Source organism: Bubalus bubalis, chromosome 1 (assembly GCF_019923935.1).
Source record: "Bubalus bubalis isolate 160015118507 breed Murrah chromosome 1, NDDB_SH_1, whole genome shotgun sequence".
Taxonomy (NCBI): Eukaryota; Metazoa; Chordata; class Mammalia; order Artiodactyla; family Bovidae; genus Bubalus; species Bubalus bubalis.
This window is the reverse complement of record NC_059157.1, coordinates 179,114,087-179,139,478: the sequence shown is the minus strand read 5'-3', so window position 1 is coordinate 179,139,478 and position 25,392 is coordinate 179,114,087. Positions and strand designations below refer to the sequence as shown.

The following is a 25,392-nucleotide window of genomic DNA, read 5'->3' as shown; positions in this document are numbered from 1 at the left end:
TCATTTCATTGCTTTCTTATCATAAAAAGGTTGTTTTTATTGTTTCTGAAGCCCTGGTATTGAGAAGGAACTTCCAAGCAGCCTCAGAGAGGTCCTGCCATTAGCAAATAGGGTTTCTTGTCTTTTGAGCTGAGCAGGTCAGCATGTAGCATTGCCCTTGACCAAAGTCATGGGTTTCCACTACTGGCAGCCTTAGGTTCTGCACTAGAAGGTGACCTCTGCAGAGAATCAGACTTCCCACCCTACCGCAGCTTCATGAGAGAAGGACCACACAGCACTAGACATAAAGTCTTGATAAATATTTGCCACGCTTCTTTAGTCCCTGCATATGACATATGTTTGGTTGATGTGTAGTGATTGTAATATGTCCTGGTGATCCACAGGTGGGCAAGTGATTCTTCCAGGTCAGCAGGGAACCAGGTGTCTTCCTCCCCTATAGATCCTAAAGGGAAAATGTAAGGGACTGATCGTAGGGTATTACCAGGAGCCCCAGTGGTCTCAAAGGAACATAGTGAGATTCAACCACATTCAGAGGGGGATTTGTTTGTTGCTTAAACATGTTAACTTTGGAAATGTACTCACCACAGTCTTTGCGATTGCCTTCCACTTGCCGATTGCTTGTCTTCTGCTTCTAGGGGCTCTCATTCACTGACTCGACAAATATTTATTGAGGTCTTCTGTGTGTCATACATGGTTCCAGGCACAAAGAACACAGGAACAAACAGCACAGACAAGAGTCTGTGTCTTGGGGAGCTCATGTTCTGGTCCCCAGCATTCATTGAAACTGGTCTCAGAGGCCCAGAAGGGCACCAAGGGGGATCTCAGCTGGGCTCTGGGTTCCACAGCCTGCAAGCACCAACTCACACTTGGTGAAAGTTAGGATGTGATCACATGCTGTTGCTCGAGAGCTTTCAATCTGAGGAGGTTGTTGCCACACAGTGTGTGCACTCAACTGCTCAGTCGTGTCCGACTCTGCAGCCCCAGGGACTGTATCCCACCAGGCTCCTCTGTGCATGGTATTCTCTAGGCAAGAATACTGGGGTGGGGTGCCATTTCCTTCTTCAGGTGCTCTTCCTGACCCAGGAATCAAACCTGGATGTCTTGCATCTCCAGCATCGGTAGGTAGATTCTTTACCACTAGCACCATCTGGGAAGCCCACACAGAGACAATACTGGGTGGGATATTATATTATTCATTATCTGACCAGTTGGAACTTCTTGTGGACAGATTTCATGTGCTGGGCCACTCGGTGGTTGGGCATAGGTATGCTCCCTATTCCAGTCCTGAGCAATGCCTAAGGATGCTGCTAACAGCTTGAGAACAGCTGCGTTGCTCTGAGGATGACTGGAGGGCCCCATGGGCCCCAGGGACCTATTTGCTCATTTTACTAGCTCTTGGGCCAGGCGCTCTAGGTACAGAGTTTGTTAGGTGAAAAGGAGATTGCTGGCAGTAGAACTGTAGTAAGTTCCTCCCCTATTCAAAGTCCAAATGAAATTGTTTTCACCCTCTTTACAGAGGGAGCCTCCAGCTGGATCAGGAGATAGTTTCTGTCTGCTTTGTAGCCCAGGCAAAGGGGGTGGCCCAGGCAAATGAGCCTGCTCTTTGCTCCTCTGGCAAATGTCAGTTCCATGAACAGACTGTCATCTCCAGGAGAGTTGGGTCTTATATCCATCTGTGTGGCTATGATCCCCCCGTGTCTAGCTAGGTGCCTGAAATAATAGCATTTGAGAAATGTTCATTGAATGAATTAATAAATTATCAAATGAATGTATGAATGGATGCCTCAGTCATTCTTAAATTCATCTCAAACATCAACAAATGGTGTAGCTTGCGTGCTCTCTATGGTCTTTCCTTCCTCCAGCATCTCTGGGCAGGCACTGTGTTTAGAGTTGAGACCCCACATTCTCCCAGATGTTGCTGAGACCTGGACTTCCTGGGTGCAGTATTCTTCCAAAACACAGCCCTGTGTGGGAGACATTCAGCCACGCTGGGCGGTTGGACTGCCCCCTCCCCCACAGTCAGGGCCCCAGCTGCTCCAGCAGGCACCAGCAGGGATGTCAGGGTGGCGTTCCAGGGCTGCTGTCTGTCCACCTGCACGCCAGCTCCACGCCTATCATTTTCACAGCACTATTCATGTTAAACAGGCAGAAGCACCAGGGGTTTTTGAATGCAGCAATTAACAAAACAGTAATCAAGCTAAGTGTTTAATTTCAGAAAATTAACATCTTCTCTGAGCGGATATGAAAGATGGGGAAAAAAAGACACATTAAGTATTCTGGGTAAATAAAGGCAATGCTAGACCCCAGATTTTTTCTTGTGCAAGGGGCACTTTTTGCCAGCATCCCAGGCCTGGGGCTCAGTTTCCTCGGAGAGCTGAGCTGCAGGGTAACATCAGCTGTAGCATTGAGCCCTGGAGATTTAAATATGTGCTTGTGTTTCTTCCTTTCTGTCTTTTTTTCTGGACAGAACAAATGCTTTCTGTATCCAGAAAAGCTCAGGGGAACAAGCACCCATTCATGACCCTGTGAGCCCATGCATGCGTTGTCATCTGAGCTGTACTAGTTGTAAGGACAACGCATGAGTTCTTGGATGTGCACGAGTTGTTTGTGCACATGGACTGTATTCCTCCTGATGGACCAGGGCTCGTAAGGGAAAAGACCAGGTTTCACGGCTCCAGTAATCCCTGTACCTCTAAGCAGTGTCCCGTGTCCCAGGAAGTCCTCTGGGGCCTGACATAATGTTCACAGTTTGGTGGCGTCTCCTGACCCAGTGTGCTGCCATTTGTTTGCAGGAATGGGTTTGCATGTGGAAAGGGAAGCTTGGGAGGAGCTGGGTATTGGGGGTGCTGGGTGGAGACAGGGCCTTCTGGTGTCTGATGGCTCATCGGATGCCCTAAAAGGGGGAGAAGATAAGGAGGGCAAAGAAGGAGGCCTTGACGGGTCACTGAGGTTCAAGACTCAAATAGGTAGCCCCAAGGCTCCGAGGAGGAGCTGCAGCTCAGCAGGGAGACAGCCTGCGGGAGGCTGAATGGGTGCCGCCTGGGGGAACACAGGGAAACTGAGTTCTTATAAGCCCACGGCTCCCCAGGGAGGGCCCTGGAAGTCTGGTTCAGTGAGCAGCTTTTCTATGGGCTCCTCAGGCAGCCTGCATGTAAAACAAAGAAACCAAAGCAGGAGAATGAGGGCTGATTTGCAAATATGTGGGAGACGCAAGGGGGCTCCCAGAAGCGCACAGGGATGGTGGGCTGGGTTCTGTGCATGTGTCACTTGCTGAGATTCTGAGTGCCCAAGCAGAGGTATTATTTATGAAGTTGGACATTCAGTCTTCTATTTTCTCCGTAGGTGGGAGATAAGCTCGGTTGCTGAGAATGAGAGAGGAGGCTTTGGAGTTGAAGGAGAATGAAAATGTTAGGCAGTGCACTACAGAGAAGGGGAGATGGAATTGACCAGAGAAATTCAGCATTTCTAGAAAGTATTTTGAAGGCCCATTTGAAGTTTGTGATCTTCCATTTACAAAGCTGCCCATTTGCCCTGTTGCGTGGCTTTCTCAGCAGTACCTGGCTGCTCTGAGCAGGCCCTATAGAAAGAGGATGGTGGGTCTCTCTCAGGCTGAGTTTTACTGGTTGTATGCTATGGAAAGATGAAGGCAACTCACGCCTGTTGCTTAGGGGAGTATTGTCAATTACGCTGCTATTGCAAAATGGAACCCAAGCTGGATGAAGCAGGATAGGGCTATGCAGAACCAGTTAAGGCTGTGCGGGGGTGGGGTGGGGCTGGGGGTGTGGGGTGGAGTTATCAGAGGCTGCACCAGGTGGGCAGGATGCTTGCATTCAAAAAGTATACTTGATGTGTGGCTTTGAAATTGGAGCAACTTCAGGCTGGGCCAGGTCCAAGTGAATGTCAGGAAGGGGCAGATTTGGATGAGTTGTGGGGGTTGGGGAGTGAGTGTGCGCTATTCAGTGGACCTTGGAGTTACCTACAGGAGGGCAAGGCACAGACTGAGAAGATGACAGAGAGGGAAGCCCAAGGCTTCAGTGAGTCAGGGTGTGATGTGGGAGCATCACTCGGGGAGCAGCGGTTCAGCCCAAGGGCATTTGTGCCGAGGGTGCAGGTGGATGGGGAACAAGGAGGACACGGCCCACCTCCTGACCCTGAGGTGTGCTGGGCATGAAGTCATAACCACCATGCTGAGGAAAGCCTCAGGATGGAGGGGTCTGCAGGGGAGCTACTGTTCCCTAAGGAAGACATGGAGGGAATGTTCTGGAAAGAGCCTGGTGGAGGCCATGGGGAGTTTTCTGGTTCTTGAATAGTCATTTTGGAGGGCCCGGGGCGGAGGTGTGCAGGGTGGTAAAGGAGGAAGTCAAGGTCAAGGGGATGGAGGCCCCGAACATGGTGGGGATGGAATTTAGGGACAGCTCGCTGCTGGGCAGTGCCCATGGAATCCTGCCTGCAGGGAACCTCTTGGCCCTGAGGCCAGAAGACTTTGACCTCCAGGCCCAGGGAGGAGAGTCCCAGCGGCTGCAGGCATGGCTCCCCTCTCTGGTGTCAGTGTGGTGATGACGGGCTTTGGGTGGTCAGTAGGTGCCCTGCTGCAGGTGTGTGGGTGAGAATCAGGGAGTAAGGGGGTACATGGGGTGTCATCTGCTCTCCCCTGTGGCCCCTTTGGTGCCTCCTGTGATCAAGCATTCAGCAAACCAGGGCTACCATCGCTCTGGTCCCACAGGACAAAGGCTGACAGGCCTGTGGGAGGTGGAGCTGAGTGGCCTACCCCAGCCGCCCTACAGGCCACCTTGGGGCCCCTGCCTAGGATGGACATCACCTGACAAGGACCCCCATCACTCACACTTCCCTTCACAGCCTCCTGCTGCCATGGGGCACAGCATTCAGTGTCGCTTCCTGTTACCAGCACACCTTCTGGTTGCCCCAGGAGAGAGAAATTGCCAGGAGGGGTGACCCAGCAGGCAGAGAGGCCCCAGGACACACTCACTGGGATGTCTTACCCTCCTAGCATAGGGAGCTGCGCACGTTCACCTCTGTGGAACCCCTGATCTCTGCAACCATGAATTATGTGACCCTCCCCATGCTGTACATCCTCCAGGGGTTCTGAAGATGCTAGGAGCTTGAGTATATGGGGAGCAGAGAGAGAGGCCGTCTCAGGGGCAGGAACCATGCTGTTTCAGACTCTGCTCTAGCTTGCTAGGGACAAGGAAGTCAGCTTTCTCTCTCTCCCTCAGTGCTATAATCCATAAACTGTAAGAACTGACAGAAAACTGAATAACCCCGGATGTCCTTTTAAGATGTAACATTCTGATTTCTAGACAAACAGTTTTCAAAGTTGAGCTTGCACCAGAATCCCCTGGAGGGCTTGTTAAAACACAGGTTGTTGGGCTCCACCTGCAGGGTTTCTGATTCAGTAGGTCTGGGGTGGAGCTCAAGATGCCGCATTCCTTCCCAGTGCTCAGGTGATGCTGATCTGGGAATACATTTGAGAACTAGCAGGTAGATGATTCCAGGAGAGAACTGGAGAATTATCTGGTAATTTCAGATAATTACCTCAGAGGTAATTATCAGAAACGAAGGCCTCTGCTGTAAACCCATACCCCTAGAGCAGGCCCCAGGCCCCAGCCCCCTCTGTCACATGCTCCCTTGGCTTAGAACCAAACCCTCAGTGGAGGGACCGGTGAAGGAAGTGCCTCCCTGTGGATGTGGGGCTGACTCAGACACCCAGGCTGCAAGCCGTCACTTTCTCCCCCACTCACACTTGGTTGAGCCTTTGATGAGACTCAGGTAATACTCTACAACAGCATAGAAGTGATGCCACCCACCCAGAGCAGTCCTCTATCCCCAGGGGACTCAAGGTACAGAGGGAGATTGGAACGGATTGTCTGGGTCATCTCAAGGCAGAGCCCAGAGTGAAAGCAAAGACGCCAATGTCCACATTAGGGAAAAACAATTAGAAAAATAATGAATTCTGCTTTTGTATTCATACCCAGTCTCCAAACTAATTGCTTATTTGTTTAATCTAGTTTGACCAGAAATGTTACTGCACCAAAAATATTTAATGAGTCAGGCTTCCTAATGTAAAATTCAAGCATATTTGTGCAATGAAATGAGTTTTCATCAACAGAAGAGGAACCTGTTATCTAAGCATTACCTTCTCAACAAAATTCTCTCCTAGAATAGGGATGTCAGAAGAAACACAATTTCTCTACGCACAGTTCATCACTTGCACAATTCTTCTGCATGCAAATTATTCTTCTTTGTCATCAGTACTATTGGGTCTGATGTCTTTAGCTGACATTTATAGATTTGGTTTTTTTTCTAAGGCTATGTTTCATGTAAAGAAAAAGATAACCCACCACCCCCAACTCCTCAGGTCCAACCTCATCACTAATGCCTTTTAGGAACTCACAAAAGTTAATCTGAGGTCTCAAGGGGACTGATGGAGGCTGCCAGCAGTTTTGGTTCCCTCCACAAACACTTTAGAGTCTGAGCTGAGGACATAGAAAATGGACTGGCCTCAAGGTTCTGGGACCCCTGTTTTTGAATCGCCCAGGGCAGCACTGCATGGTTCTGTTTCACACTTTATGCTTCAGGGTATCTTTTCTTGGGAGAAACAATTCCACGGTTTAAAAAGAAAAGAAGTTAGAAAACTGTGCATGTTAGGGTAACATTTCAGCTGACAAATTCCAGTGAGATGGGAATGGCCCCAGCCTCCCCAGTTCCTGCCTCTGTGGTCTAGAAGCACTCCTGTCCCCACTCCCCTGGGACCTCTATACTCAGCCCCACTCCATAGTCCTTCCCAGGTACAGGCTGCAGAATCACAATTCTGCCTCCCCACCCCACATCTTTCTCCTTTAAAGGTTATTGTCCAAGTTTGGCCTTTAAACCTGTGATTTTGACCCCTTTTACTTCTAGTGCCTTTGGAGAAGAGCCCCTGATCTTTCCAGTAAAGGCAAACTTTTACTGAGCATCTGTTACATTTTAACACTGTGGGAGGAGGGTAAAAACAAGACCTCTGCCCTAAAGAATTTATTCCAGTGATGGAGAGCAGAGCTGAGCACCTGGAAAGTTAGGTCTCAGTGCACTGTGTCCCAAAGTGGTAATTACAGCCCAATAAGCGTTATTAAAAATAAGGACTTTGAGTTGGGAGGAAGGAAGGGACACTCTGGTGGGCGTGGTCTGACACAGCTAAGCCAGGGCAGTGAGTGGCGTGATCTGGGCCTTGGTGGGGTTATAAAGAGAGGTGGGCAGAGGGGGTGGTTCTGCAGGCAGAGATCCCTAAAGCTGAGTGCTGCTGGGATCAGTGAGTAGAGCAGTGAGATGAGAGCGGCGGGTTCCTTGGATGGAAGAGTGGGAGGCAGCCTGGACTGGCCAGAGCTGTAGAGATCTCTTTCCAATGGGGATCCGATGAATGTTTTGGAGCATCAGAGGAAGTAGGTAAAATGAGCTTTGGGATGATTAATCTGGCTGTACTATAATATGAAGAGGCCCAGAGGGAGACAAGGATCAGGGACAGGATGTTAACGTGTCAGTCAATGTGGGCGACCAGACCAGAAGAAATGAGGGCACAGAGCCAAGGGACCGTCCATGACTCCTGGGCCTGACTCACACCACCGGATGGTTGGGTCCTGCCTCATCCCCTCCCCACAGTCACAAGCTCTCCTTGTCCTCAAGGACAAGGCACCCCATCGTTTATTTCCTAGATTACTTCCCAGCAAAACTGCAGGTCATCCCGAGATGTTACAGGAAACCATCTTTCTTCCAGAGCATTTGTCACACCAACCTCCGGGGAACCCTGCTGTTAGCCTTCCTGTTCTCTAAGCCCGTTCTTATTCATCGCTCCACTCTGACTGGGTTGACATGTTTATTTATCCCCTCAAAGATATTTATCATACAAATACCCAAGGCCTGTCACGGAGTTGTGCTTTTCACATTTACCTTGAGGACCTATGCCCAGGGATTGATTTGCATCTGTGAACAGTGGTGGACCCAGAAGGAGACTTTGGGCTGGTTGCCAAGTCCCCTGTGTTGGCAGACTGGATCAAGTTGGAAGAAGCAATGGACCACACAGGGCACATCCTCGGAACATTTGAAAACCTCATAACATCAGGGTTAATATTCCTATTTTATAGTTGAAGAATTTAAGGTCCAAAGAAGTTAAGTAACCTTAACCCATGACCACACAGTAAGCAGATGGCAAAGCCAGAATAGGAGCCCCCCTCTCTCTGTAGCATCTCTTGGGCCCCAAGCATGGCCTGTATGCATTTTTGCTAACTCCTACTGCTCTGGGCTGGGACTTTGGCTCCTTACCATTCCTCACCACCCTCCTTGTCTTCCTCACAGCTGAGGTCTATGGTGTATATTGCAGGTGATTAGTCTAGGGATGATTTAGCTGGGAAATGCTACTCTAGAAAGAGTAAGGGGTTAGCATTACCATGTGATCCAGCAGTTCCACTCCTTGGCGTGTATCCAAGAGAAATGCAAATATAGGTCCACACAGAAATTTACAATGACTGTTCTTAGCAACATTATTCACAATAGTCAAATGTGGAAACAACCCAAATGTTCATCAAATGATGGATATTTGTCCTAGAAACAGCAATGCCCAGGATGGTAGAAGCGGTGATAAACCTCAGATGGACACTGTTCAGGCTGGGGCAGCTGTATCACTCTGAGGGGTCACTCTGAGGATCGCCACCCACCGTGCAAACATTCCTTCATGGAAGGACTGAGGAAAGCTGCACCAGCCAGTCCAGCATGAGTTATTGTGAGGGAGGCAATGGACTCTCCTATCCACTGGCCTCTTTGAGGAGTTCAGATAGGAGAACCCCTAACTGAAGGCCATGTATCGTCCAGGACATTTGCTAAGCTTGTTACCTGAGGCCAAGCAGAGGGGACTCAGCAGTGACCCTCTTGGGCCTCACAGCAAGGCTTCCCCTGGCACTTTCTACCTGCAGAAGAAACACTGTTTTCCCCTTTAGATGAGATTTGCTGAACTCTGAAAATTCAAGTTCCATATTTTCATCGCCTCTTCAAACATCTCACTCCAATTGTTGTTGTTGTTCAGTTGCTAAGTCGTATCTGACTCTGCAACCCCATGGACAGCAGCATGCCAGCCTTCCCTGTCCTTCACTGTTCTAGAGTTTGCTCAAACCCATGCCCATTGAGTTGATGATGCCATCCAGCCATCTCATCCTCTGTCACCCCCTTCTCCTCCTGCCCTCTATCTTTCCCAGAAACAGGGTCCTTTCCAATGAGTTGGCTCTTTGCATTTGGTGGCCAAAGTAGTAGAGCTTCAGTTTCAGCATCAGTCCTTCCAATGAACATTCAGGGTTGATATAATAGATCAGCTTAATTTTAAATGCATGTGTGTTTTCTATTATTTTTCTTCAAAACTACTGATAAATACTTTTGTTATCTTAAATAAAATATTTTAACATCATTTATTATATCCCCAAATGGATTATGGTGATAACTGTTGAAAGAATTCTTTGGACATAAAAGTCAATGAAGACATTAGGAAGTAATTTTTAATAAGGAAAGATAATGCTTTAGAACTTAGTAATTGTCCTAGGGAAAAAAAATTATCAATCTATTCTTGCATTTGGAATCTGAGATGCTTAATCATTTGGAGAAAACTGCCCCTTATTTTCTCTGAGAAAACTTTGAACATGACTGGAGTCTCTAAGTCGATTAAAAGGTCAAGCAAAGAATATTTTAAAATGTTTGGTCCAGGAGAACCCAAGATAGGAAATCAGGCTCCACAGTAAGACTCCATGGTCCAGATTTGGGGTTACTAAATTTCAGACAGAATCACGCCACCCTCCCAAGACCCAGCCGGAGTCTCAGAGGGGTGCAGGCCCTCCAATCTCCGTTGGAGCCCTTCTTTACAAATGAAGGGCTGGTAGGTGGTCCGCCTGGGCCCATCCATGATGCCTCTGGTGGTGACCTATGACCAGTTTGGGCTGACACTTGTCCCATGTCACCTGTGTGATCTTTCATAACTTGCAACTGGGACCATCCCATCCCTGCAATTTATCCACATCTCATTTGTCAGTTCAGGCGGGAACATTCTGTGCACTCTCGCTGCTGAATGTGATATACCAGCTTAGATCTGTCTGCTTCAAAAGCAGTTTGGGAGGAAGGGCTCCCTAAGGTCTTCCTTCACAATAACAGAGTCAAAGGACTCAGCCCACCTGCCTTGCATTTTCTCCATCCCTGAGCCCCTGGACCAATGATGTTCAGGTCTCTTTCTGCTTCTGACACAGTTAAAGGGCCTTTTATTATTGGCTCTAGACACTCATTCAGACACTCCTGGTTCTGATTCTGTTTGGACCCTCACACGATTTTCCTCAGTGCCTGATGGAACACTTGTCACTGCTTCCGCACTCTCCTCTTTGGATCCTGGCTTCCTGTTGGGTTGGCCTCTTTACTGAGAAAAAGTTCAGGGCAATTTTGAGTATGTTTGGATTTTTTTAGCGCTGTCTCTTTAGGCCAAACATATCTTTCTTTTTTGTAATTTTAATTGTATTAAAGTATAGTCGATCTACAGTGTTGTGTTAATTTCTGCTGTACAGCAAAATGACTCAGTATGGCTTCCCTCATAGCTCAGTTGGTAAAGAATCTGCCTGCAATGCAGGAGACCCCGGTTCAATTCCTGGGTCAGGAAGATCCACTGGAGAAGGGATAGGCTACCCACTCTAGTATTCTTGGGCTTCCCTTGTGGCTCAACTAGTAAAGAACCTGCCTGCAATGCGGAAGACCTGGGTTTGATTCATGGGTTTGGAAGATGCCCTGGAAAAGAGAAAGCCTATCCACTCCAGTATTCTGGCCTAGAGAATTACATAGACTGTATAGTCCATGGGGTTGCAAAGAGTTGGACACAACTGAGCAACTTTCACTTTCATGCATATATATATATATATATCCTTTTTTATAATGATTTATCACAAAATATTGAATATAATTCCTTGTGTTATACAGTAGGACCTTGTTGTTTATCCAGCCTATATATAATCATTCATAGCTACTAATCCCAAACTCCCGGTCTATCCCTGCCCAGCACTCTTCCCCCTTGCCAACCACCAATCTGGTTTCTGTGTCTGCAAACACATCTTTCTTGATCAGTACCTTCTTTCCAAATAGCCTCTAAATTGATTCTTTGCCCTTTCTTTTTCTAAAGAAAGGTCTATATTTGCTTACTTGCTAAATTTTAATAATTTTCATTTCTTTCTCTCTGTAGAATGTTTAGTTTAGTCAAAAGTGATCTGTGTGCTTGTGAAGAAGAAATTCTTTCAAGGATTCAGTGAAACTATCCCTTCATCTGAGGATGCAGGTTTATGAGAAAAGACAGCTGGCCAGGGTGTACTGTTCAAACCATTGTATTTGGGGTTCCAGGGGCTGCTGCTTTGAATTAATTTTCCCTCCTATCTTATTCTGAATTAATTTTCCCTCCTATCTTACCTCTGCTTTTACTAAAAGCAGTTGGTATTTGAATGAATACCTGAGCACTTTTTAGTTTTGTTTGGTCTGAAGATTTTCTTGCATATAAAACATTAGATTTAGAGGTGGCATTTGCATTTGAAGGAAAAAGAAGTTGTCACCATAGGTGATGACTGATGGCAGGGTACCAAATGTACGCTGCCCCTGATCTTCAGGGAGGTGGAGTAATACTTTCCCACTCTCTCCCCTGTGCAAAATCCCATCTCAATTAAAAGGTAAGACATTTAGAATGACCTATATGAGGATAAACAGCCTGCCTTGGGGTCTGTGACCACAGCGTCATCACCATAAATCTAAGAAATGCTGGCCGTGGTGGCCGTCACCCGCTGGCAGTTTCTCCTGGGTCTTTGTGCTGCTGAGGGGCTACCAGGAGGTCCTTGCCACCTATGTAACAGGCGAATTCCTGTCCGTGGATTTGACTCCTTTGAGTCTGGATCAACCCGCCCTAGGAAGTCTCTTTGCCATTTGACCCCAACTGGGACCTCTAAGCAGGACTGTGACTTTACTTGTCCTTCTGTCCTGTGTGGTTAGAGGAGGGGCCTGGCACCATGGGTGGCAAATATGCTGAGTTTTGAATGATGGCTTTCCAGGGATTAGAGGCAAAGAAAAGAAACAAGCCCATCAAAATCCTCAGGTCGTTGGGATTAATTGTTCCAATTTTTAATACATAATGCTTCAGCTTTTTAGGCAGAAGGATCCTGAAAATCTATGTGGCCCTGACATGAATAACATCATGTCAAAGGAGCCTGTTTCCACAGAGGACTGAAAGGGCAGCCCCTTCAGTGTGATGGGTGGGGGCAGGGGTTGGGATGCTGGGGAGAAGATTCAAAGAGGCCATTCCCACCCATCCTGGTGGACACAGCAGGATCCCAGACCAACTCTACAAACTCCAGAACACAGCCTCACTCTCCCTGAAGCAGCTTCATCCTCTCCTGGATGTTCCGCACACAGTGAACACAGGTGTCGAAGAAGCAAAGTCAACCCCACTCCCACCCCGCCCCCCACCATTAACAATCCAACCTGTACCAATCCATACCTGGTGCCTAGTTTTACTTTGTAACTCAGCAGCGGCACCTCACACATCCTGTCCTCCTGGGAACACTGCTGCTTGGTCTCTAGGCGATCACACTCTCTGGTTCTCCTTCCAGAGCCCTGGTTTTTCTTTTCAGGCCCCTTGGCAGCTTTCCCTCATCTCCTGAATCTTAGACTGTATAACCTATTCTGCTCCTGCTCTTGGTCATTTCTGTCATTTCTGGTGCTTTTGATATGATACACTGGTGACTTCAAATTTATGTCTTCAGCCTGGACCTCTTCTACGTGCATCTCAGCCATCTACTAGTCTGGTACATCCTAGATGTCTCAAAGCAAGCAGGTCCCAAGTAAAGAACCTGGTCTTTCCTTCCAGACAGCCTGTACCAGTGTCTTCCCTGATCTCACTTATGCCCCTACCCAGAAACTTTCCAGCTGCTCAAACCAGAAACCCTGGAGTCATGATGACTCTTCTATTTCTTCCACATCCCACATCCATTGAGATAGTCTAAGTATATTCAGAATCTGACCATCCCCATTCTCACTGCCTCCACCACTCCAAGCCTGATCCAAGTCACCATGGTCTTCTAGCTGGCCTATTGCAATTGTGTTAAGATAGTTCTTTCAGCTTTCCCACAGCCTCTGCACTCCATTTGCAACACAACAGAGGGTGATACATGAAACTCACATGATGTCACTCCCCTGTTCGAAGACCTTCTCATGAGTCCCCGTCTCTCTCAGTGGAAGCCAAGGTCCTCTTTTACTGTCCCTGCGGCCCTGCCATCTGTGGCCTCGTCTTTGCACCAGTCCCACTGGCTCTTTACTGTTGCCTGGCTGCTCGCAGATCAGAAGCTTTGCCCTGACATTTCCATCTCATGGGCTCTCCTCCCAAGTATCCACCTGCCTCCCTCTCTTCCCTCCTTCATCCCTTGCTCCTACACCTGCTCCTCAGGCAGGGCCTGGCTGACCACCGGATTCAGAATTGCAGCCTCTCCCCAGCTGGCCTCCTACATTATAGCATTCTGTATCCCTTCTCCTCTGATCCATTTTTTTCCCACTGTACTTGACATTTTTAACATACCTTATAATTTATGTATTTACTATGTCTAGGTCTCTGAATCCCTCCACTAGAAAATAAGCTCTGTGAAGACAGAAAATGTTAATTTGTACTCTCTAGAACCTAGAATGATTACTGGCATATGACAGATGCCCAGTAAATACTTGTTTAAATAGTTAATTACGTGGATCTGGGCCATGATCCTAAGTTGGGAGGAAGTGAAGATGCATGTGAGAGTTGAGTCAGGATCAAAAATGATTTCCACTTAATTGACAAATAGGCCAAATTCGACACCATGAAGGTACATGTAAATCCCTGTAGTCCAAGCAAAAAGCCAACTCTATAGACAAAAGATGAGGCGCATACCATGGGAAAACCTAAAGTTTATATTGACGGTGGTTTCAAAATCCAATCGCAGGTATGTGTTTTTGAAGCAAAGACTTCTGGTCCTATGAATAGGTGCATAGTACACAGATCATAGTAGATATTAGTTTTACTCTAATCTTTGCTGTTCAAACAGCAGTGAGAGAATTGGATTCACCTCCGGGCCTTATGCCTAAAGAGATTTAGATAACAAGCCCCATTTGGAAGACAGCCACCTCAGGTAGCAGCATATCATGGGAGAAATTTCCATAGGATCTGGTCATTCTTTTCAGCAGGAAAAACTCAGGGGAGACCTAACTAGTTTCTTTAGCTATTTGACAAGCCATTCTGTGAAAGAGGGAACATTCTGTATTACTTCAGTTGGCAGAACTGAGACCAGTGGGAAGTTCCAAGACATATTTCAGATAAGGATAAGGAAGACGTGCACATGGGTGAGAGATACGCAGGCATGGAGCAGCAACTCCTGGAGTCAGTGAGCCTCCCGTCCCCAGGATTGCAGCAGGGCTGGCAGAGAATAATTGATAAGGGGATTCAGAACTGCATCAATTCAGGTCCTCCATTCACAGATGCCACGATGAAACCAGATATACCAAAGATTTACTGGGGAAGTGGGGTGGAGGCCAGCGGAGGCTGGGTGAACTATCAGACCACAGTGAAGATCTGATCCCTCTAAAGGAGAGAGGGAAGGAAGAAGAATTGAGTGGGAAGAGCTTTAGACAGACATGAGTTGCAGGGAAGTGTCGGGAAGTCCAATGGGGCATGTTTGAGCATAAGTCACCCATTGGAAGAGTTAAGAATGGACCTGCCATAGCATCCCCACCACTTTCAGTCATTGGGTGGGAGCAGCATGTGGGAAACCGCTCCACATGGATGCAGTGATATATCTCAGAATGCTGCAGCTGGGGCCATTAGTCAGTTATGCTCCTAGGAGTAGGAGCTCTGAGGGTCGCATTTTCACAGACATCACAAGGTCTCTAATGGGAAGTGGGCAAAGTCCCAGATGAACACTGTGATTCTAAGGGCTCATCACAGCACCTCTCATTCTGTGCTCTTTTTATGGCTCCCCCAGACTATGAGCATCTTCCTAATATCCTGAATCGTCCCTGCATCTCCACCTCGCCCAGGCACCTCATGCAGTGGGTGTCTGCTGAGAGTCCTAGGATCATGGAGAAATGGAGAATGAGGGAGCCCTGTGACCCAGCAGCTCTGCTCTGTAATTTCAGGTCCTGGAGGGGAATCTATTAACTTAAATCCGGGACAGTAAATGGCACTCAGCCATGGTCCCCAGAGAAAGCCTTGTAAAGTCGAGCTCGTGTGAAGAAGCGACCTTCATCACTGCAGAAGTGCCAGGACTAAACGGAACAGCCCCTGAACAGAGCGCAGACTGCAGCCTCATCCATTACCCGCTTCTTCCCTAGACAAACAGCCCCCATTTATTATTTCCAGACTGTTTTCATTTTACTTACACTGTGTGAAAAATGTTGAATTGGGAAATAAATAATATTCTTTTTAAACAGAGATTTCGGAAGCACTTCACAGATTTTGAAATTATTATTCTGTTTCCAAATGTTTGGTTTGTGTATCATTTCTTCATTTATATTTGTGAGCACTCAATAGCAAATGTCCTCATTTGGAAAACTCTGACAGAAGTCGAAAAGAACTCTGTTGCTGGCCTGTATGCATATCTTTTGGAGAGATGCCTCCTCTCTTCCTTTTGAAACACAGCAAAATCTTCCATGCAGTCTCAGAAAATGTTTGCTAGAATGCTCTTTTCCACTGCACAGCAATTCAGCACTGACCAGCTCGACTCTTTCGCTGACAGGCTTTGCCTCCACATTCTCTTCTCTGTGATGGCTCACCCCATTATTGCAAGACTGAGGTTCCTTCAACACCATTTGCTCAAAAGCAGTCCATCGCTCTTCGTGATCCACTACCTGAAGCATAGATTTGTCCTGCTGGTCACGCCCTTCATGCCTGACTCTGGATTTGTCAGTTCATACTGTTCTCCTGTGGTTTTTCCAGCCATCTCTTGTTTTAGTCAAATCTTTCTTCTTCTTGTTCACTCCAGTTCCTGCCGTCATACATGTCTTCATGTCCTAAATTGTCACCTTTTCTCTCCTTTGGTGCCCAAACTCCATTAATTCTGAAAAACCTACAGGAAGTTCTGTAGCTCCAGCTGAGCTGATGAGAAAGAAAAGGCAGCGTTCCAACCCAATAGCATTTCTCTGCCTATTTATCTCTGAAAGACAACCTTTCTCATATCATCAAGGGTCTCTTCATCTGCCCTATCTCTTCCTCTCTCTGCAGCCCCTTCCACTGTTCCCATCATGCACCAGGTCAGTGCCACCATGAGGAGCATCACATTGTCATGGCCACAGCCGGAGCAACCCAACGGCATCATCCTGGACTATGAGATCCGGTACTATGAGAAGGTAAGCCAGCCCTGCCTGCAGGCTTGCAAGATCCAGGGCCAGCCACTGTTGTGTGGATGGTAGTCAGCTGAGGGGATACAGGCTGGAGGGAGTCCTGATGGGGGGAAGAATCTGGTGACAGAGGCCAGAGGCTCCCTGAGAGCACTCCCCAGCTCTGCCCCAGCAAAGGCCTCCAGCGCTCAGGCACTTTCTGCACCAACTCAAGAGAGAAACTTCCAACACCCTACCCCGCTGTCTGGACCACTCACTGGGCCGTCGTGGATGGACAGGACCAATTCCATTCTCCCATTCACCAACTTGCTACATGTGTTTGCTGGGCTACAAAGATCTTTTATTTATAAATCATATGCATGTATGTACTGATGTATGTATGAAGGTTTAAAATATCTAAGTGGAAATGAAGAAACGAGAGCTAGAAATTAATAGAAATAGAAGTTTGTACATCATCTTGACTGTTCTCTTGTAGCTGTTGCTGGGGACTACAACAGGGCATGTTCTGCCAAGAAAAGGGAAATGGTGCCCTGTGGTATTTACCCCTGGCCTATCTGTGGGGGAAGTAGGGCTTTCCTCCCACCATGGTGAACTGTAACACTTGCAACATCCCAGGAAAATACAGTATTTCTTATATACTGACCCAATACGGTATTTGTGCAAACACCATTTATTCATTTATATTTGTTTGGCAAGTATTTTTTTTTTTTGAGTGCCTGCTATTTGGCAAGTAATGTTCTGGGATATACTAGAGATAAAACAAGGATTCCTGCCCTCAAGAAGCTTACTTTCTAATTCAAGTGGACAGAAAATGAATAATGAACATAATGAATAAGGGTATCATACAGTATGTTAGAAAAAGAGGATTGTAAAGTGGGGGAAATAGATCAGGGTAAATGGGATTAGAATGGTCAGGTTTGGGGGAGGAGTAGTTGCAAAAATAAATAGAATGGTAAAAGTGAAGCTTTTGGAGAAGGTAAGTTCTAAGTAAAGACCCGAAGGAAGAAAGGGTGTTGTATAGCAGGCATGTGGGAGATAGAGAGCCTATATAAAGCCCTGCAGCCAGATAATGAATGCTGGTTCAAGGAGCAGGAAGGAGACCAGCATGACTGGAGTCATATGAGCAACAGGAAAACAATAGTTAGGGGAGAGGTAATCCGAGCAGGTGCTCATGTTGGGCTGTAAGAACCTGAGCATTTCCACAGATGAGATTGGGATCCATAGCAGGTTTGGAGCAGAAGGGAAACAGAATCTGACTTACATTTTAAAAGGATCATTCAAGCTTTTCCACTGAAAATAGACCTGCTAGATTATAATAATCTAAGACAAAAATGGGGGACAAAGCCAAAGCCAACAGGATTTCCAACAGGTTGGATTTTCAATTGGGAGTGTTTGGGCCTGAGTCACTAGGATGACTGAGAACAGGATCACTCGTGACTGGAGCATGTCTGGGCTGAGGGAAGGGACCATTCAGCTTCGTGTCTAAAATGCCTCTGAGATAGCCAAGTGGAGATGTGCAATAGGCAGCTATGCACATTTGGAGTTCAGAGGAGTGGACTGGGCTGGAGATGACCATTTGGAAGTTGTCAGTGTGTGGATGCCCTGAGCCCAGGTGAGACTGTCCAGTGGGTCAGTGGAGATAAGAAGAGGTTCTAGGATGAAGACCTGCAGACTCCAACATGGATGCAGTGTTGAAATGGAGCATGACTGCATTGGGAAGGGAGCCTTCATTTCCAGAGCCGTCTGTAACTGACAACCACACAGCTGTGGTCCCATTACTGAACCACTTACTCTAGGTCAGTTTTCACATTTGTAAAAGTCACCAGTTTACCTCCCTGAAAGCAGAAGTCCAGATGGATCACCGATCTAGCCTGCAAGGAGGTGTGCCCTTCAGCTGTTATAGCCAAATTTGCAAGCAAGGTGAGCATTAGGCAGCTATTTACTCATTTAGAGGATTCTGAGTTTCACAGTTGATTCTGATAATTCAGGGAACTGGGGGTAATTCACATAATCTGGATTCATAAGCCACCATTATTTTCATTCAGCTTTGAACTGAGGGTCTTTATTTACTAGATATATATATATATTTTTTATCATTTAATGAAGTCAATGTTGGACAAATGCAAAAAATTTTTTGACCAATCTGGACCTATCGATTTCATGACCTCATTTCATCACCAAAGTTGACCTGGACCAAATTCAAGTTGACCTTCTTCAATAGAATATCATGCTTGGCCATATATGGTGTGATGTCAGAGTCACCAGTAAGGTCACACCCATTCCCCTTCCCATACACACATGAACTTGAGCCTTGTAGCTCATCTCAAATAAATAATAATGTCTTATTTGTGTGCCCCTGTTGGGTGCCAGAGACTTTCTAAACAATCTCCCCCCCTCACAGTCCAGCATGGTAAATATTAATAACATTGTTTTGGGTAAAGAAACAAATACATAAAGAAGTTTAAAAAAACAAGGCCAACTTACTCAGATCACACAGCTAGAAAGGGAGTCTCTAGTCTTTGCCCTGTAGCCTGTGGTGGTGCTGGGAAGGGGTGGGATGTATGGGAGACCACCTGCCCTTCTCCTCTCCCACTGTGCCAAGGGCAGTCACCAAAGGAGGGGGTGAAAGCCTCAGAACTGAAACCATGAGGCTCAGGCCTCTGTCCCCCAGCTCCTCATTCCGCCACGCACGCCCAACTCCTCCACAGCCTTTCCCTGTCCATGCAAGCCTCCCCACTAAACAAACTGCAATTAACTTCGCCTTCTGATGCTATGAAGGAGGCTTATTCTTCCTTATAGATCCTGTCCCTACTTCTCAATAATTTATGCTAATTATTAACAGAACACATGCACAGCAGTTCAATGCCAGAGGGGGCTTCCATACCTCAGTGAGGCAGATCATTGTCCCAGAGGATAGAATGCTTTCCTGAAAGAGAAGATTCTTTGCCTAAGCATTGGTTACCATTCAACATATTATAATAGAAGTCTCACTTGCTTATAAAGTGCTCAAATATAAAATTCATTACATTGCCTTGACCATCTCTAATTTCTAAAGAAAGGACATTATCTTGTGAGGGTATTTTGAAATAATAATCACAATGGCAATAATTCATCACATATTGAGTGCCAGTTATATGCCAGATATTCACAGATATATTAGTTCTGATTCTCAAAAGAAATGAAAGATACTTGATAGTTGAGTATAATCAATTTATGGATAATAGAACTAAGTCACAGAAAGGTCAAATGATCTACCCTTAACCTCACGGGCCACAGCTAGGGAACCACAGAATTGGAACTGTAGATATTTTTATTATATTTCAGTATATTTCTGAGTTCAATGAAAGACTGGATGCAATGTTGATGCAATGTTGTTGGCCTCGGAAATAAGACAGTGTATCTTAATTTTCAATCCAAATACTTATAGCCAGAATCATTTGCCTGCCTGTTCCACAGGGGTGTGGAATCCTGGTCTTTAGAAGATACAAACAGAACTCAGCCCAGTAGGTGTCCTGGATTCAACCCAAAGAAATAGAACTCATCATTCCTTCTTCCTGTGCCACTTCTTCTAAACTAGGACTCAACATCATTTTTCTGTGAGGACCAGCTAGTAAATATTTTAGGCTTACAGGCCATAGTCTCTACTGCAACTACTCAACTGTGCCTTTATAGCAGGAAGCAGCCATGGGCAATAGATAGATGACGATAGAATATGGGCATGGCTGGGATCCAATAAAACTTTATTTGCAAAAACAGGTAGTTGGTCATAGGCTGTAGTTTTCCAAGTCTGGGTCTCCCACTCCACATCACTCTCTTGGTTTGTGCTTGGAACACCTGTCAACCTCAGTACTGTGAGTGGAATCAATGAGGCTTTTGTCTCCTCCAATAGCTCATTAATAGAGAGCTCAGATGCCATCAAGCTGATGACACTCCCAGGAACTCTCCCATGCTCATCTTCTTCCCCATTTTAATATGCTTCCATTCATGTTCTCTCTTGTTTACTGTCTTGTAGCACTTTTCACTCCTGACGTCAGTGCTTATAGGCAAACCAAGGGAGAACATCTACAGCTGCTCTTGGCTGTCTTAATGATTAAGCATTTAGACGTCGACTCGCTCTTCATATTAACTGGGTGAGGACAGACTGCTTTAGGCCTTGGGTATTTATACCCTTCAAATTTATTTCTACTCTTCATTTTCTGACAGGAACTCACTCAGACCTTGGCAATATCTTGTGCTCCATCCATGGGTTCAAATTACTGGTCCAAAGTGGACTGTTTATTTATTCATTAGCACTGAGGTGTTGGGCACCCAGGCAAGGCGAGCCCCATGCTACATGTTAGGGATGGAGAAAGAAGATATGGTCTCTGCCCTCAACAGCTGCAGCATCTGTCCCCCTCACACTTACAAAATCATAAGCAACCAGAAAAAGAAGAAGAAGAAGAAAAGGAAAAGCAACTCCGCTCTTCACTCTTATCTGCCTGAGGTTGATGAATGGTTTTGAGAGAACAAGGACTGATACTCATTTTAATCACTGGACTTCTTGAAGGATGTGTGGACAATGAAGTGATTATGGGTTCTCACCATCCAAATGCCAATACACCAGCACACATTTTTCAGGAAAAGAGCTGCCCAGGAGATGTTTCACATATTTCAAGAAGTGAACACTTGCATCCAATACAGTAAAACCAGAGAAGTCAAGCAGCTGCCTAGATTTTGGAGCTATGGGATTTTGTCCTAATTTGCAAGGATCATGTTTTCGTAGTTTCAGACTATGTTTTCAGTGTGTCAAGATAGTAACGATGAAAGTTTTAGATGGCACCCCTTCTAGAGTGCACAGCCTTCTTTTTGATGAATTCTTTATTGGGGGTGGAGTGGGGTTAGGAATCCACCTGCTTCTTAAATAGATCAAATGATGTATGGGTGATCTCTTCCCAGGCCATCTTGCCCAGAGGCCAGTGGATATCGCTTTGCTTAGGGTGAGCATGGGCCTCTTTGTAAATTTCAGCTGTCTATTTGCTATGGCCTCTCACCTGGGGTCCTTTACAACTGCTTCCAAGTCACTCATCACCACCCCCATGCCACTTATCCTCCAGAGACTCCCAGTCACTTGCAGGTGCCTAATCTCCTTTCAGCCTCACCTTTGCATGTTTTATTCTGTTCTCAAAGGATACTCTATTCAGTTCTTACTCTCCTCACTCATCCATGGGGCTAATTTCTTTCATCTTTCAAGACTCACTCATGCCACCCTTTCTCTGAGTCCCTCGCAACCACCTTATCAGTCTGCGCTGGGGGTGCCCTCTACTGCACCCTCATAACCCCTTGAGCTGCCCTCTGCCCCGTCACTCACTCAGCACTGCAGTTTTCAGCCCACCCCCCCCAAGATGTTGTGTACCCAAAGGCAGGGACCATGGCTTGATACCCACAGTCCTTGGTAGCAGGCACCACATGGTAGTGTGTTGTCATGGTGACCATCTGGCCAAATGAATGAATGATTGCATATCAGGTCATCTCTGCACAGTAGACATCTACATATTTTAAGATGATGGCAATTTCTTCTCACTGTACTGTATTCTTTTGTCCGGGTTCAACTCCCAACATTTCTTCCGTCCTTTGACTAAATATGTGGCTCACAGACCACACTGGGCAACAACTTTCCCCTCATTTATCACCCTGCCTCTTGAACTGCTATGCCTAGAACGCGTCACAGTGCCCTAGATCTGCATGTGGGACTTGGGGCCTCCTTCCTGGTGACCTAAGATCTTCATTTTATTCTAAGATTCACAGTGCAAAACAGGGGCAGACCTAGACTCTGAACAGCTGCCATCTCCACAGTGGTCACTTGGAAATGATTAGAGATGAGCTGGTGCATGCGGGCGAGGCAGAAAGATGATGGGCAGCAGTGAAGAGAGTCCTTGGGCTGGAACAGTGAGGGGCACTTTCCTGGAAGAGGAGATCTTGAGGGATGTAGGCTTAAGGAAACCAGAGAATGCAGAGGAGCCCCTGGAGAGAGGCATTTCAGACTGGGAAAGCAACCTAAGCAAAGGTCTGGAGGCCAGGGCTATGGTACCCGGAGAGGCAGCAAGGTGGCGGCTCAGGGGGATGTGAGAGATTGGAGTTGATTTCATTATGAAAGGCCCCTGGACTGAGAGTTAGGAGTTTTGTCTACTGGATAATAGCTTTAGGGAGTCAGATCTTTTTTACAAAAGAACTTTGGATTGGGTAGGAAGAGAGTAGCAGAAAAGATTAGAAGCTACAAAAGTTCAGGCTAAACCATATGTTACACAAGATCAGCAGCAAAGAGAGCACAAGCAAGGACACGGTAAGGCACTCGTGATGGGTGGGAGAGTCAGAAGGAAGAAAGACACAGCAGGTCTGTGAGCACCAGAGGATACCTATGTGCAGGTGACAGGGACTGTAGAGGGCCAGGCAGAAGGTGCTGAAGAGAATGACACAGAAGAGTGGGACTGACCCCCTAAATAGTGGGAGGGGTGAGGACAGAGGCCATGTTCTCCAGGGAGAAGGAGCATGCCCTCCCTAGATGCTGATGGAGAGGAACTTGGACAGTGGGCACCCAGACAGACACATGCCAAGATGAAAGCAGAAGCAGGTGTGGGAGGTAGTCCAGCATGGCCTCAAGCTTTTTAGCAGAGCGAACACAAAGTCATTTGTCCAAGGACTTGAGGTCTTTTAAGGAGTGATCTAGAACAGCCATTGTTAGGAGTGACCAGGAGAGGAAAGACCAGGGCTCAGCAGAAGCAATGCAAAGAGAGGCAGGTAGGTGCAAATGTGACCATTTGCTTCTGCTGAGGTCAGGGATGAGAGGGGGTTTGCAAAGCTCTATGTGCTTTATCATTCTGTCTCTGATCCCTGGAGGGGAAGGAGTAGAAAATGACTGTCCCCTTGCCAGGCCCTGAGAGCTCAGCCATTTACTCAGACCTCTCTTCAGACCATCACCACCCCACAGTCCAGAGTCTGTTTATTATTCTTTAGGTCCAGCCCAGTCTGTGGGGTTTCAAGGGATGGCCTGGGGCTCGGGACAACTTCTAGCAGATCTGTAGGACCCAGAACTGAGGGGCCCCGTGCTCAGGAGCAGGCTGTCAACCCCTTTCCCTTGCTCTCCTGCAGGAACACAATGAGTTCAACTCCTCCATGGCCAGGAGCCAGACCAACACCGCGCGGATTGATGGCCTGCGGCCCGGCATGGTGTACGTGGTCCAGGTGCGCGCCCGCACCGTGGCCGGCTATGGAAAGTTCAGTGGCAAGATGTGCTTCCAGACCTTGACGGACGGTAAGGGGCAGGCGGGTGACCTGGATCACGGCAGGCAGTCGGGGGAGAAGAAGCCCCCAGGAGGCAGTGGTCACAGCCGAAATGCCAGCTGCTAACTGGATTCCAGTGGAATTGCCTCAGAAGGGTTTGCCCCCAGGAGGACCTGCATTCACTAGGCAGAACATCTGTCTGAAGCCTGGCCGGGTTTTCGACATCTAGTGGGTTTTCCTTCTCAGGTCTCTGTACCGTGCACGCGCAGAGGCTCCCACACACACGCCTGTGTCTGCAGAGCAGTGAGCCCAACACAAAATCAAAGGACATGCTCTTCTGGGGTTCTGAGTTGTTTCACCGTCACTCCCACTTTACTCCTCTGCTCTTGGGGCTGGGAGCTGAGTGCACAGCTTCACTGCATGAGTTAAGGGCTCTGGGAAGGAAACAGAGGGACACGCTGGGGAGTGGCTGTTCCACACACCTCAGAATATTTAAAACAGCTTCACATGTGACCCCCAGTAGGTCCAGCTGAGGTGTCTCCAGAGAGAACAGCCACTGTTTTCCAAGCAGCCTCCAAGGCTAGACAATCTTGTCCCTGAAAATACTTCCACCTTTGGGCTTTATTGGTTCCCTGTTGTCACAATCTCTGCTACTCCTCTGAAATCACCTCTTTTAGTTGTTATAAAATTCTGTTTCCCTGTAACCTCAGACTTGTGTATGGGTGTCTATTTCATTAGCTACTTTCCATAGTGTATGTACTCATTTATCTACTGACTATGTATCTATATTTATTCATTGATGAGTTATTTCCTGGTAGCTCCCAAGTGTCAGTCTATTCCCAGCCTCTCAAATAGAAAGGCTTTAATTTTTTCCTTTATTACTTAAATTATACAGAAAACACTCTGCCCTTGAAAAACATTTTATTTTAGGCCAACATTCTCTGTAAAGTCATCAGAAAGATTTAAAAATCAAATGATTTCATATAAAAATTTTAATATCCGTTTTCTTTTGAAAAATTGTAAGAGAAGGCAATGCTGGTGAGCATCCTAGCATGAGGACTTTGTCTTGAGACGGAGGCTTGCCGCCCCATGCAGGGCTCATCACTTCCCAGTGGTCTGTACCTGGATGCTTCAATGTGAGCTGTCTGGCCTCTGTAGGATTAGAGTTTGCAGTCAGTTCTGAGTTTATTTTAGGTGAGTTTGGACTCATATTTGGAGGATGGTGAGTTAGGATAGAAAGGTGAGCCAGTTTATCCAGATTAATGATGCTGCTGGTGTGAAAAGAACACACTCCATCTTCAGTTCCTTAAGGACTCTGTTCCCCTCTTTGTACCTTACTTCACATCTAGATTTATGGGCACTTTGGCATCAAAAGGTACACAGGATTAAAAGCCCAAAATTCAAAAAGCTGTGAGCACTGGTCTCTTGGCAATTCTGCTAGACAAATCAAGAAGTAACAAATTTCTCCCAAGAAGGCTATTCCTTTTACATTTGGCAATTAAGTTTTGTAAACCCAAGAGGGGCTGGATGTAAGAGAGTTCTGGTAAGTGGCCAAATTGGAGAGTATTTGTCTTAATGACTGAGGTTCACACATCAGTAATAATTATGTTCACTGAGGCTTCAGGCCTCTCTGCAGCACAAAGGTGAGTCTGAAGGTTGTCAGTGATAGGGTCATTGGGTCGAGGAGGACCTGTGGGATCCCACCCAGGGTCAGTGGCTGTGCTTTGGACTGGTGAC

General features: G+C 46.8%; 1 protein-coding gene across 1 annotated transcript in view; it reads left to right on the top strand.

Moving 5' to 3' along the window:
• The window catches only part of EPHB1 (EPH receptor B1), a 463,088-nt gene that overhangs the window by 341,565 nt on the left and 96,131 nt on the right, over nt 1-25,392 (top strand). The window contains exons 6-7 of the mRNA XM_025291403.3: nt 16,283-16,407; nt 23,524-23,686. Coding sequence (XP_025147188.2) covers nt 16,283-16,407; nt 23,524-23,686 — 288 coding nt within the window. The remainder of the gene's footprint in view (nt 1-16,282; nt 16,408-23,523; nt 23,687-25,392) is intronic.